The following is a 15,033-nucleotide window of genomic DNA, read 5'->3' on the forward strand; positions in this document are numbered from 1 at the left end:
TATTTTATCTAGCCACTTTGTAGATGAGCAAACTGATTACCTGGCTGCTCAGAGGCCACAGTTTACTTAATGGCAGGTATGGAATGTAGCTCTTTATAAAATACTCTTCTTTACAAAAACAGTGGTTTTATTTATAGGTTAAAAACCTCTTAAACCAAGGCTGAAAATAGTCTGGCACTTTTATTCATTTGCAGTTTAGTAAATTTTAATTTTGACTATTAAAAGTTCTCTAAATTGGTATAAGATGTTTAGAAGGAATTTTTGTTTTGCCATTTGTTAAAATGTAATTTTATTTTGTATGGAATTATTTGTAATTTTTTAGGAAGTAGAGTTGCCTGTGTTGATAAGTGGATTTTGTCAGAGATCTGTAGATCTTAAAAGTGTATTCAGGTTCTAAGATTTTGTTAATTCTTTGTTTTTTTAAAAAATATTTGCATATTCTTTTAGTACATAGGGATATTTAAAATGTTACAAATTGAAGTTTCAGTTGACTTAAGGTGAAAATGACTTTCATTTGAATTGTCTGATAGGTGAAACCTTCTCTTGATGAAGCTTTTGTCATCCAAGAACAGAATGTTGCACTAAATTTCATTGGCTCAAGAGGGGCAAAGCCTGGTGTCACTAAAGAGAAAAGAATTAAATATGCAAAAGAAGTCTTACAAAAAGAAATGCTCCCTCATGTTGGTGTCAGTGATTTTTGTGAGACCAAAAAAGCTTATTTCTTGGGGTATGTTAAATATCATTTTAAATTTTTTGCCAAGAGAGTTTTTCTTAAAGTTAAAAATATCAAAGGGGTACCTAGATGGCTCAGTGGGTTAAGTGTCTAACTCTTTTTCAGCTCTGGTCCTGATCTCACAGTGGTGAGATGAGTCCCACGTCAGGCTCCATGCTGATTGTGGAGCCTGCTTGAGATTTTTGCTCCCTCTCTCTTTGTCCCTCACCACCTTACCCATGCTCTCTCTTTCAAAAAAAAAATTAAAAAAAAATCAGAATGGTGTTTTTAAGAGGTTTTTAAAAAGCCAAAAGCCATATGTTTTCTTTCTCACTACCTTTTTTTTTTTTTTTTTTTTAAAGGTACATGGTTCATAGGTTGCTTTTAGCAGCTTTGGGCAGAAGAGAATTAGATGACAGGGATCACTATGGAAACAAAAGATTGGATCTTGCTGGACCACTACTTGCATTCTTATTCAGAGGGTAAGGAATGAGAATGATACCAGTTAAAAATAGAAAGATTTCATTTTAGATTAGTCCTTGCACTAATGAAGGTCCTAAACTGTCTTGGCATCCATATGAAGTTGGCTACATTCTCTTTACCACTTGCCCAGATTTTGTTCTACATTATGTTTGTGAATTTCAAGTTTGTGAGGGCAGTTTATTACTTGTTTACATTTTCTTTATTCTCTGGTAGCTTTATAAGTCATTTGCCTTGATTTTCTAGGTACTGATGATACTGGAATTTTTAGTCCTGCTTTTGCATTTTATAAAAACACAAAAGCTGGAGGGAAATCTATTAAAATATTAACAGTCGTTGTTTCACAGTATTGGTATAATACGATTTTTATTTTATTCTTATGTTTTTACATTTTCTATGCTTCCTGTAATGAACATATAACACTTTTATATTCAGAAAAGTTATTTTTAAAAACAAAATATGTAAACAACTTAATATGAAAAAGATCATATTAGCAGTAGTTCTTTCTTTGTATTCTGTTGTTTAGTGTGTTGTAGATTAGTGTTTTTCAGCTTTCTGTTTTCACCCTGCTAAAGAGCCTGACATTTTTTCCCTAGTTGGCTCACCTCATGTGTCCTTATGTACTGTAAGTACATTAGTGCTTTTTACATAAAAAATAGTAATGCTTCTCTCCCTCTACCCCAACTACTTTTCATCCCCTTGTGAGCAGAATTGTCCATATTGAGAATGCATGTTGTTGACCTTTTCATATTTAAAATACCATTTTATTTGGCAGTATGTTTAAGAATTTGCTTAAAGAAGTACGGATCTATGCACAGAAGTTTATTGATCGAGGAAAAGATTTTAACTTGGAGTTGGCAATTAAAACAAGGATTATATCTGATGGCCTAAAATATTCTTTAGCTACTGGAAATTGGGGTGACCAAAAGAAAGCTCATCAAGCCAGAGCTGGAGTATCTCAGGTAAGGACATTGACTGTGATTACAGGTTTGATAGGAAAAAGTTGTGGGACTAATAGATCCCTCTATTCATTGAATGTAAATTATTTTACTTTTTTTTCTTAAATGTAATAGCACTGGAGGAGATTGAATTATGAAAATTAAATTTTCCTTAAATTAGCTGTTAGCATTACTCAAGAGAGATTAAAGTTTTGGCGTATAGCAAGATAGTTAATATATATAAATTAGCTGCTAAGACAGTAGACGGTCCACATTAGTGAAATTTTTATATCTTAAAAGCTCCGTATTAGAAGTTGACCAAAGTACAAAGTACAGTACAGTGTTGACCTGTGAACAGTGAGGGGTTAGGGGCACTAACCCTTGTGGAACTAACATCCTAGTGGTTGGAGGTGATCATACGCAAAACATTTCTGTGGCTATGCTAGAACTGTATATCACATATTTGCCATCTCTGTTATGAGAGGCACTTAAGTTATGGGATGAATGATATCCAGGGAAAGGATGGAGAAAGGAGGGCTAGGGAGAGTTTGACAGTCTGTTGATATAGGTAAAAATGTGACTTTGCCTCATTCTAGTATTTGCTAAAAATGTGGTAGTATGAGTAACAGAAATGCCCCAACTTTAAAGATTTGCTATTGTTTTCTAGGTGTTAAACCGCCTGACTTTTGCATCTACTCTTTCTCACCTGCGTCGTTTAAATTCTCCTATTGGTAGAGATGGCAAACTAGCAAAACCAAGACAATTGCATAATACATTGTGGGGAATGGTGTGTCCTGCTGAGACCCCAGAGGTAATACGTTAGAATTTACATTCAGGACAAAACGTCTACCAATAATTACATAGGATATATAATTACTTTTAGAAGTAAGTAATATGTTGTGTGGTTTTAGAACTAATATTTTATTTATGGATTTGTTCTTAGAAGGTGAGAGTCCTGAAATCAAATTGAAGAAAAAATGTTTATGGAAAAGAATTTTGATAGGTATGTTAAATCCATATGAGTAATACTTAGTTTATTCATAGGGCCATGCTGTTGGACTTGTGAAGAATTTAGCCCTGATGGCTTATATTTCAGTTGGATCTCAACCTTCTCCAATTCTGGAATTTTTAGAAGAATGGAGCATGGAAAATTTAGAAGAAATTTCTCCTGCAGCTATTGCTGAGTGTGTATAGATGTGATTTCTTTTTTTGAAACTATTGTTAATCTTTGGTTATTGTTTAGTATAGAGTTACTAACTGCAAAATGCTTTTGGTTTCACATTTTAGTGCAACCAAGATTTTTGTTAATGGCTGTTGGGTTGGAATACATAAAGATCCAGAACAACTTATGAACACCTTGAGAAAGTTGCGGCGACAGATGGACATCATTGTATCTGAAGTGAGTCTTTAATTAAGAGTATATGATTCTGTGGGATTTTTTTTTTTAATATAGTTTATTTTTGAGACAGAGAGAGACAGAGTATGAGTGGGGGAGGGGCAGAGAGAGAGAGGGAGACAGAATTGGAAACAGGCTCCAGGCTCTGAGCTGTCAGCACAGAGCCCGATGCGGGGCTCAAACCCACAAACCGTGAGATCTGACCTGAGCCCAAGTCAGACGCTTGACTGACTGAGCCACCCAGGCGCCTCTGATTCTATGGGATTTCTAAACAAGGCATAAGACTAGTGATAGTTTTCTTTACATTGGCCTTTCTCTCTTTCCCTTGAATTGTAGAGTACATTGTCAGAAGTCTAGGTGATGTTTTTTTAAAGTTTATTTTGAGAGAGAGAGAGAGACAGTGTGAGTGGGCGAGGGGCAGAGAGAGAAATGGAGAGAGAGAGAATCCCAAGCAGGTTCCACACTGCCAGTGCAGAACCTGACATCACACTTGAACCCATGAACTGTGAGACCATGACTCAAGCCAAAATCAAGACTTGTATGCTAAACTGACTGAGCCACCCAGGTGCCCCATAATTATTATGTTCTTTATTGCAAATTTACCCCCAGTTTTTGTTTTTTGGAGGGTGAGAAGGGGAGGAGCAGAGACGGAGAGGGAACAAGAGAATCTTAAGCAGGCTCCACGCCTAGTGTGGAGCCCAGTGAGAGGCTTGAGATCATGACCTGAGCCAAAATCAAGAGTCGCATGTTCTACTGACTGAGCCAGCAAAGTGCCCTGCCCAAAATATTTTTTATAATTCCTTGGAATAGGGGCACCTGGGTAGCTCAGTTGGTTAAGTGTCTGATCTCTGCTCAGGTCATGATCTCATGGTTCATCAGTTTGAGCCCCACATTGGGCTTGCTGCTGTCAGCATAGAGCCCACTTTGGATCCTTCGTCCTTTCTGTCCCTCCCCCACTGCACACACTTTCTCAAAAATAAGTAGATAGTGAGAAAAATAAAATATGTTTTCTGGGAATATATTTTCTAGTGCTGCCCAGTAGAAATATCATGTGAGCTACACATGGATATAGTAGCCATGTTAAAAAATTAGAAACAGGAAGATAATTTTAATAATATATTTTATTTGACCTGTTGTATACAAAGCTGTAATTTCAACATCTAGTTAGTAGTTCTGAGAAATTTTTTATTTTTATGTGGTACTTTTTTATTGAAGGGTAGTTGACACATAGTATTACATTGGTTTCAGGTATATAACAAATTAATTTGACAATTCTATACATTATGCTATGCTCACCAGAAATGTAGCTACCATCTGTCACCATACATGCTATTATAATGCTATTATATTAACTTATGTTCCCTGCACTGTACCACTTAACTATGATTTGTTCATTCATCTGGAAGCTTGTGCTTCCTACTCCCCTTTACCCTTTTTTTGCCCATCCTCCCAGTTCTTCCTCTGGTAACCATCAGTTTGTTTTCTGTCTATATGGGTCTGTTTCTGCTTTGTTTATGTGGTACTGTTTTTGAAATCCACTGTGTAATTTATACACATTGTACACTACAGCATCTCTCAGTTCAGAATGGCCACGTTTCAAGTGCTTAATAGCGACATGTGGCTAGTGACTGCTATATTGGACAGGTAGATTATAATTTTTTTTTTTTAATGTATTATTTGTTTCTGAGAGAGAGAGTGGGAGCAGGGGAGGGTCAGAGAGAGAGGGAGACACAGAATCTGAAACAGGCTCCAGGCTCTGAGCTGACTGTCAGCTTAAAGCCTGACGCAGGGCTCGAACCCACAAACTGTGAGATCATGACCTGAGCCGAAGTTGGATGCTTAACCGCCTGTTCCACCCAGGCGCTCCCTGGACACGTAGATTATAAACCATTTGTCTGACAGGTAAGTGTCGGAAGTCAGGCTTATTTCTGAGAAAGTATGATCAATGCAAAATGATAACAGGGATGGTTACTGAAAGGTTGAAAAGTCTATGCAATTATCAAAGAGACAAAATAAATTGTTATATCTAGTGTTTGTGATGACAAAAATATATTCTTTTTATTTTGCTTTATCTTGAATGACATTATTGCCAGATACTGTTGAGCTTTATGATTACCAAGGTTAAATAGTTATTCTTTATAAAATTTTAAATTATACTTAGGTTTTTAGTATATTGAACAATGATAAACTAAGATTTGTCCATTTTTTAAAGTTTATTTATTTTGAGAGAGCATGCACGTGCATGCAGATGGGGGAGGAGCAGAGAGAGGTGTCTCAGTGCTGACAATGTGATGCCTGACATGGGGCTGGAACTCAGGAACCATGAAATCATGACTTGAGCCAACATCAGGAGTTGGACGCTTAACCAACTGAGCTACACAGCTGCCCTAAGATTTGTCCATTTTATTTGATAATTGTTTATTCCAGAAATTTATTAGAAATGTTATTATATTTTTAGCTAAGTCTTAATGATACAGAGAAAATAAAAGTTCATGAGACTCTTTTGTCTTTTTACATACAGGTTTCTATGATAAGAGATATTCGAGAGCGGGAGATCCGGATCTATACAGATGCAGGCCGTATTTGTAGGCCTCTTCTGATTGTGGAAAAACAAAAACTACTTCTAAAGAAGAGACATATTGATCAGTTGAAAGAGAGAGAATATAACAACTACAGGTAAGAACATCCAGTGAGAAAAAAGTTCATATAACATAAAATTAACCATTTTAAAGTATACAGTTTAGTGGTTTTTAGTATATTCATAAGATTGTGCAATTATCACCTCTGCCTAATTCCAGAATATTTCATTGCCTCAAAAAGAAACTCAGTATGGTCACATTTGTTTCTCTTAATTTTTATGATCAAGTAAAGTATTTGTAGGGTTTTGTTAAAGCATAAAAGTCTTTGTGACATGTTAAAGCCTGATAATAAATAACTTATATAGTAGAAATTATATAACAAGTAATATGAATAATACGATAGCAAATAAATTTAATAAAAAGATGAACTTGCTTTAAAATTTTTAACAATATTTAATGTGTATTTTTTATTATGAAGAAACTTCAAACAATGCATATAATAAAAATACAGAAAAGTCCCCAATTCATACTCTCCTGTTAAAAAGTAACCCATACTCATACACCCACAAATAGTTCAGATAGTTCCCTTTAGAACAAAGCAAGACAAACTAATAGTGATAGATATAGGATCATACTTCGTGTGTATTTATAGTAACTTGCTTTTTTTTCACTATTAATAATATACCTTCTTTGGAACTCTTTCTGTATCTGTACATGTAGATAAAATTTTTTTTTTAATGCTTATTTATCTTAGAGCAGGGGAGGAGCAGAGAGAGGGGGAGACAGAGGATCTGAAGCTGGTTCTGTGCTGACAGTAGAGAGCCTGATGGAGGGCTCCAGCTCACAAACTGAGATCATGACCTGAACCAAAGTTGGATGCTTAAACAACTGAGCCACCTAGGTGCCCCCATATAAGAATTCTCTTTATTAAGCAAGAAGCTTAGTTAAAATACTTCAGTAGATAAGGAAATAAAGTGAATGCTTCTTTTTTCTTTTAAAGTTTGTTTTATTTCTGTTTTTAGAGAGTGTGTAAGCAGGGGAGAGGGAAAGGGGGAGAGAGAGAGATGAAAATGAATCCTAATCAGGCTCCACACTCAGTGCAGAGCCAGATGCAGGGCTTGAACCCACGACTCTGGGATCATGACCCAAGGTGAAATCAAGAGTTGGACACTCAACCAACTGAGCCACCCAGGCTCTCCAAAGTAAATTCTTCTTTTTTAGTTGGCAGGATCTTGTGGCCAGTGGGGTAGTTGAATACATTGATACTTTAGAAGAAGAAACTGTGATGCTTGCCATGACTCCAGATGATTTACAGGAGAAAGAAGTAGCTTATTGTTCCACATATACACACTGTGAGATTCATCCATCGATGATTCTTGGTGTCTGTGCATCTATTATTCCCTTTCCTGATCATAACCAGGTTGGTTGCAGTTTTTTAACTTCTGTTTTGTGAGGAATTGGGGGAAGTAGAATACAAATTAGAGACTGATCTGTAGTTTTTCCCTAAAGAAAAGTGTGTTGATCAAAAGGCTGTGAACTCATATGGAATCAGCATTTAATATGCTTTTTTTTGGTTTGTTTCACTGTTAAGAGCCATAATTAATTATTCCAAATGGTTATCACTTCTCTTTCAGAAAAAAACATAACCTTTATCTGTCATATTTCTGATTTATGTCGTACCCTGTAGACTCTGTTTTTTAGAAGCATTAAATTACCATTGATTCTGCTTTTCATTTCTACCTTTAGTCCCCTAGAAACACATACCAGTCTGCTATGGGTAAGCAGGCTATGGGAGTTTATATCACCAACTTCCATGTTCGTATGGATACACTGGCCCATGTTCTATATTATCCTCAAAAACCACTTGTGACTACACGGTCAATGGAATATCTACGATTTAGAGAGCTGCCAGCAGGTATGTTCAGTTTTGTTTTTAAGTTTATTTTTTGTATTAAAAAATTTCTTTTAATGTTTATTTTTGAGATTGTAAGAGAAAGTGTGCACGTGCGGGGGGAGGGAGAGGGGCAGGGGGGGGAGGGAGGTCAGAGAATCTGAAACAGGCTCCAGGCTCCGAGCTGTCAGCACAGAGCCTGATGGGGGGGGGGGGGGGGAGGTCAGAGAATCTGAAACAGGCTCCAGGCTCCGAGCTGTCAGCACAGAGCCTGATGAGGAGCTGGAACTTATGAGCAGTGTGATTATGACCTGAGCTGAAGTCAGATGCGTAACCGACTGAGCCACCTAGGCACCCCTGTTCTTCACTTTTTAAGATCATGTCCTGCTTAAATACTTTCTGAGTGCTTGGGAGGGTTAATAAAATACTTATGACACAGCCTCTATTTTCTCAATATTTATAATGTGGTGGGAAACAGCACAAATAATAAAGAGATATGTGGACAGTGTTATGATGAGATACAGAGTTCTTTGAAAGCACAGAGTGAAGGAAATGAAATGATTGATTCCTGTTGGAAATCTAGAGCCAATTTCATGGGGAAGGTGGGATTTTAGACTAATGTATAGTTTGACAAAAGGGTATTTGAATTTGAGAGGTGAGTTGAGAAAGGGCTTAGATGCACAAATGTATGAGATACGGAACAATTAGTAGTCATGGCTCTTTAGTATAACTGGAGTGTGAATGCACAGGAGTGAACTTTGGTCTCATTGTGTGGAAAGAGCAGGTTCAATATTGAGACTGAAGACCCATCCAGCCTTTTGGAGCAAGGAGGTAATACAGTTTTGAGGGGTGGGGGTGGTATGCCTGGGTGGCATGGTTAAGTGTCTGACTCTTGACCTCAGCTCAGGTCCTTATCTCAGGGTCGTGAGTTCAAGCCCCACATTGGCCTACCCTGGGCATGGAGCCTACTTAAAAAAATTTTTTTTAAAAATTTAGAAATATCTTTCTGGCCATTGATACAGATTAAAGTTAGATATGGTATTGGAAGAAGATAAGTTAGAGGTTTTTGCAGTGGTCTCAGTGAGAATTGGTAAGGTCCTTAAGAAACATAGAGTGGGGGATGAGATGCCTATTGGAATACCCTAAATGGGACTTGGAAATATTATTGGAAATATTGTTGGCGTTTGTGACTTGTGTGATCAAGAAGAGGGGTACTATTAATAAGAATTGGAGCACTTTAGAAGGAAGATGTTTTAGAGGTAAGATCTTAAGTTCAGTTTTCAGCATGTTGAATTTGAGTTGCCGCCCTATCCTCTAGGAAAAGATTTTCCAACAGTGAGTTGCAAACGTGATTTGAAAGAAGCTCAAATCTGGAGCTGTGAAGTTTTTGATATATTAGTGATAATTATAGATTGCCATGAAATTGCTGAGTGGAAATTCAGAGTGAGAATAAAGTCAGAGACAGAGCTTTAGGCACCAAGAAAAGAAATCAGAAGAAATTTAAGATGTAGCTGTTGATGAGGAGAATCAGGAGTTTGCAGGAGATTTTTTTTTTTTTAACTTTTTAATGTTTTTTATTTATTTCTGAGAGAGAGACACACACACACACACACACACAGTGTAAGCAGGGGAGGGTCAGAGAGAGAGGGAGATACAGAACCTGAAACAGGCTCCAGGCTCTGAGCTAGCTGTCAGCACAGAGCCCGACGTGGGGCTCGAACCCATGAACCGTGAGATCATGACCTGAGCCGAAGTCGGATGCTCAACCGACTGAGCCACCCAGGCGCCCCAGGAGATTTTTGTTTTTTTGAAGTTTATTTATTTTGAGAGAGCATGAATAGGGTAGGGGCAGAGAGAGAGAGGGAGAAAGAGAATCCCAAGCAGGTTCTGGCCTGTGAGCATGGAGTCTGACATTGGGCTCGATCCTGTGAACTGAGATCATGACCTGAGCTGAAATCAAGAGTTGGATGTTTAACTGACTGAGCTGCCCAGGTCCCTCTGCAGGAGGAGCTTCCTAAGGAGACTGGACAGCAGGTAAAATGGTGCAGAGAAGTCTAAAGGGCAGAAGAGTGTTGAATATTAAAGGAGACAGCATAATTCTTTGGCATAATTGTTTTCTTAACTTATTATTAACAGGATTTTGGCTTTAACTGTGGGTAACATTATTTAGTAGAGTTTGCTTTGTAAGAAGTGGCTTTAAATTATTTACTAGGGGATTTAGCATTTTGATAGCAAATTCTCATAGTTCAGAATGATTTATTTTCAGTCTTCCACAAGGGGTTACTCTTGTCTAGGAAAACCATCTGTTAGGTGGTCTACAGTATGCTCATATCTTTGGAGTATGCTTGTAGTGTTGTGCTGTCTTCATCATTTATATGATGGCTTATTTATGGCTGGAGAAGAAAAATATGTAAAGGATTGGGTTTGAAATAAAATGTTCTTTTGGTACTGGTATGAAGTGGTGAAGACATGGCTGGTAGGGATTACAAGCCTTTCATTTTTTTTTTTTTTTTAATATTTTTTTTTTGAGAGACAGAGTTATGAGTGGGGGAGGGACAGACGCAGAATCCGAAAAAAACTCCAGGCTCTGAGCTCTCTTCACAGAGCCTGATGAGAGACTCTAACTCATGAACTGCTAAGATCATGATCTGAGCCAAAATTGACCGACTGAGCCACCTAGGCGCCCCTGCTCCAAATTTAAATATACAAACCCATCAAGGTGCTCAGAAAAACAAGTGCCCTCTTTTTTTTTTTAATTTATTTCTAGGAGAGAGAGAGACAGCGTGAGCAGGGGAGAGTCAGAGAGAGAGGGAGTCACAGACTGAAACAGGCTCCAGGCTCTGAGCTGGCAGTCAGCACAGAGCCCGATGCGGGGCTCGAATCCACAAACCGCGAGATCACGACCTAAGCGAAAGTCGGACACTTAACCGACTAAGCCACCCAGGCGCCCCAAATGCCCTCTTACTAGAATGATTTTTTTCCATAGAGAGCAGTATCAAGGTTATGTTTAGCACAAACTGTTTAGTGTTAACCTTTAAACAAAATTTTTTTTTATTTAAAAATTTATTTTTTTGTTTAAATGTTTATTTTTGAGAGAGACACGGAGTCTGAGCAGGGGAGGGCCAGAGAGAGAGAGGGAGAGAGACAGAATCTGAAATAGGCTCCAGGCTCTGAACTGTCAGCACAGAGCTGGATGCAGAGCTTGAACTCAAGAACTGTGAGATCATGACCTGAGTAGAAGTTGGACACCCAACCAAGTGACTGAGCCACCCATGCGCCAAAATTTTATTTTTGAGAGAGAGCAAGAGAAAGCATGAGCTGAGGGGCAGAGAGAGAGGGAGATTGAGAATCCCATGCAGGCTCTGTGCCACCAGTACAAAGCCTGACATGGGGATTCATCTCACAAACTGTGAGATCATGACCTGAGCCAAAATCAACAGTTACATGCTTAATCAACTGAGCCACCCAGGCGGCCCCAGTGGTATCTTTTAGACTGGGCTTGCAACCTCAGATTCCTACATGATTAGGCAGGATTGGTGATTAGTCAGTGAGTTAGAAGTTTGCCTTTCCACGGCGGTGGGCCAATAACTTCAGCTATGGTTGTGATGTGTATAAGTGGGCCCAGTGATGCCAGATCTGATATTTCAAGAAAAGTTTGAAATCTGATCTTTTGAATTGACTTTTCAAAGTGTTAGGAATGGATTCAAGTTAAAAACAAAAAACAAAACTCTGGAATCTGCTACCTTGGGTCAGTGTGTTTAAGATGGCCAGCAGAGAGCTTTCTTTGGCAGAGCAGCCAGAGTTTTTAAGGGGCAAATGTTATCAGGGAGGAGGGCCTGCCTTATGCACGTATCTCTTTCTCCAAATCTGTTTGTATCTCTGGTTGGGAATTAGTGGGAATAAGAGACTTGGAAGAGAGGAGTGTGTTTTCAGTGTCCCAGACCCTGACCAGTAGCACCGCTACCCCTTACCCTGCATCCTCCTTCTTAAAACTACTGCACCCCTGCTATACACGTAAAGGAGTAAATGAATGGTGTGCCTTCTCATGAGGGGTGGGGTGCTTTTTGAAAGTTGAATTTAGCTTTAAGAAAGTAGATATAAACATTTAATTCAGAATTCAGATAACCAAAGCATTCAATTATCCAATAATTTAGTTGCTTTGTATTCTGTACTAGTAGCCTTTTACTCCAAATTTGAAATATTTAAATCAAGACATGTTAACCATAGCTTTAAAGTTGAGTGTATATTAATTTTTGGAAAAGCAAATTCACATACATGTGCATTATATTCATTGAAACTCCACCCACATTCAGCAGTCATTTCTTAGATTGCAGTCCTACTAGTTCATAGGGTGTTGTAAACTTTTTTCTTACTTTTTAAATACTTGTTATTTTCTTTACAGTCTCATCAAAAGTAGTTTGGGCAGCAACAACTAGAGATAAGATTGTGGTGGGAGGATGGCACCACATTTTTGTTAGCATAGGGAGAGGAGTAGGATGGTACCAGGTTCAAACCACAAATTAGGAGACTAGGAGCTGGGGCTTGAGTCCATTGTTTACTATCTTTGGGAGCATGGATAAGTCATTTAAATAGTTCTTTCTGATAATGATGAGAATAGTAGTACCTCATTTATGGCACAGGGTTTCTGTGAAAATTGTGAAACTTGGTTTAGGGAAGCACTTTGTAAATTAAAAAAATTTTTTTAAATGTTTATTTGTTTTTAAATTTTTTAATGTTTTATTTATTTCTGAGAGAGAGAGAGATACAGTGTGAGCCAGGGAGGGTCAGAGAGAGAGGGAGACATAGAATCTGAAGCAGGCTCCAGGCTCTGAACTGTCAGCACAGAGCCTGACACGGGGCTCGAACCCATGAACCATGAGATTATGACCTGAGCCGAAGTTGGATGCTTAACTGACTGAGCCACCCAGGCGTCCCTTAAATGTTTGTTTTTGAGAGAGAGTGAGCAGGGGAGGGGCAAAGAGAGAGAGACACAGAATCTGAAACAGGCTGTAGTCTCTGGGCTGTCAGCACAGAGCCTGAAATAGGACTTGAACCCATGAACTGAGAGAGCATGACTTGAGCTGAAGTCGAACGCTTAACCATCTGAGCTACTCAGGCTGCCCAGGGATGCACTTTATAAATATGAGGTGGCTTGTATATGTAGTCACCAGTTATAAGATGGATACATTGAGAGTGACTACCTCTTTTTTAAAGTTTGTTTATTTTGACAGCGTGAGCAGGGGAGGGGCACAGAGAGGATCCTCAGGAGTGCTGTCGCATGGAGCCCGTTGCAGGGCTTAAATCCATGAACTGTGAGAACATTATTTGAGCCAAAATCAAGAGTCAGGTGCTCCACTGAGCCACCCAGGTGCCCCAGGTTTTGCTTATTTTAAACATTAAGCTGTCAGAGTAGTTGCCTCACTATTGCTACCCCAAGGGTAGTAGACTTTGACAGGTACCATGGTGAAAAACGTGTGGCAAATATGATTAAGTAAAATTGCTTTAAAAGAAAGGGTCAGTGACTAGTCTTCCTCTTGGTCTCACTCATATCGAACTCGAGTTGGCAGAGGCAAGTCTGGTCTCAGACTAGTGGTAAAACCCCTGCCTGGTTGCTCCCAGCCTGACTTTAGCCGTCACCAGCCACTGCAGGGAGGAAAGGTATGATCCACAGACCAAGCAGAGCAGTTGAGAAAACTATTTATTGGTGGTTTGAACTTTGAAACTACATATGATCGTTTAAGAGAATGTTTTGAAAAAATTGGGGTTACACTTAACAGATTGTTTGGTGTTGAGGGACTCCCAAATAAAATATTCTAGGGGTTTGGGTTTTGTGACTTACTTTTGTTGAAGAGGTGGATGCAGCAATGTATAAGTGACCACACAAGGTTTGATGGGGGTGTGTAGTGGGATCAAAGAGAGCTGTTTCTGGAGAGGATTCTGTAAAGCGTGGTGCCCATCTAACAGGAAAATTCTCATTGGTAGTATTAAAGAAGATACAGAAGAATGTAATTTGAGAGATTACTTTGAAAAGTAAGATTGGCAAGATTGAAACCATAGAAGTTATAGAAGATTGGCAGAATGGAAAAAAGGATTGATGATCACGATACAGTTGATAAAATTATTCAGAAATACACTACTAATGGGCATAATTGTGAAGTAGTAAAGGCCCTTTCTAAATTAGAAATAAAAGACTGCTGGATCGTAGAGAGGTCATGGAGGTGCATCTGGCAACTTCATGAATGTGGAGGAAACATTGGAGCTAGTGGTGACTTTGGCCACTTAAGTGGAAGAGGAGGCTCTGGTCGTGGAGGTGATGGCAGCAGAGGTAGTTACGGAGGAGGTGAGGGTGGCAGCTATGGTGGTGGTCCAAGTTCTAGTGGTGGAGGAGGTTCTGGTGTTGGTGGACCAGGATATGGAAACCAGGGAGGTGGATGTGGTGGTGGTGGAGGATATGATGCTTATGATGGAAGAGGAAATTTCAGAGGTGGTCACTCTGGTGGTGGTGGGAACTATAATGGTTTTGGAAATTACAGTGGACAACATCAGTAAAATTATGGACCCATGAAGTGGGGCAGTTTCAGTGGAATAAGGTTGGGCAGTCTCTGTGGTGGTGGTTATGGATCTAGTAGTGCAAGTGATGGATGTGGTAGTAGAAAGTTCTAAAAAAAAATCTCAGAAGAAGAGGGCTATAGTTCTTAGCAGGAGAGGGAGCAAGGAGTTGTCAGGAAAACTGCAGGTTACTTTGAGACATTTGTCCCAAATATATTCGAGGAACTGTGAAAATTGCCACAGAAGAAGCAGTGATCCATAGAGAAAGAAGTTACTGCAGCTTAAACAGGAAACTTTTCTTATCTAGGCCTGTCCTAGCCACAGTTTGCAAAAAGTGCAGCTATTGCTTAATGGAGAGTAGTGTCAATTATGTGTACATTCCTGCCCCACCCCCCCTTTTTTTAAAGATTGTATTTTTATTTTTATAAATTTTTTTTTCTTTTTTTCTAGGAGAGAGAAAGAGAGAGCGTGAGCAGGGGAGGGTCAGA

The 15,033-nt window shown here is 38.9% G+C and overlaps 1 protein-coding gene and 1 pseudogene across 1 annotated transcript in view; both read left to right on the top strand.

Moving 5' to 3' along the window:
- The window catches only part of POLR2B (RNA polymerase II subunit B), a 40,981-nt gene that overhangs the window by 15,877 nt on the left and 10,071 nt on the right, over window positions 1-15,033 (top strand). The window contains exons 8-16 of the mRNA XM_039249031.1: window positions 531-727; window positions 1,075-1,194; window positions 1,968-2,154; window positions 2,798-2,941; window positions 3,175-3,314; window positions 3,418-3,529; window positions 6,048-6,202; window positions 7,327-7,525; window positions 7,852-8,020. Of these exons, the coding sequence (XP_039104962.1) occupies window positions 531-727; window positions 1,075-1,194; window positions 1,968-2,154; window positions 2,798-2,941; window positions 3,175-3,314; window positions 3,418-3,529; window positions 6,048-6,202; window positions 7,327-7,525; window positions 7,852-8,020 (1,423 nt within the window). The remainder of the gene's footprint in view (window positions 1-530; window positions 728-1,074; window positions 1,195-1,967; window positions 2,155-2,797; window positions 2,942-3,174; window positions 3,315-3,417; window positions 3,530-6,047; window positions 6,203-7,326; window positions 7,526-7,851; window positions 8,021-15,033) is intronic.
- Window positions 9,032-14,659, top strand: LOC120243033 (annotated as a pseudogene).

This window comes from Hyaena hyaena, unplaced genomic scaffold (genome assembly GCF_003009895.1).
Source record: "Hyaena hyaena isolate Hyena2069 unplaced genomic scaffold, ASM300989v1 scaffold_329, whole genome shotgun sequence".
Classification (NCBI taxonomy): Eukaryota; Metazoa; Chordata; class Mammalia; order Carnivora; family Hyaenidae; genus Hyaena; species Hyaena hyaena.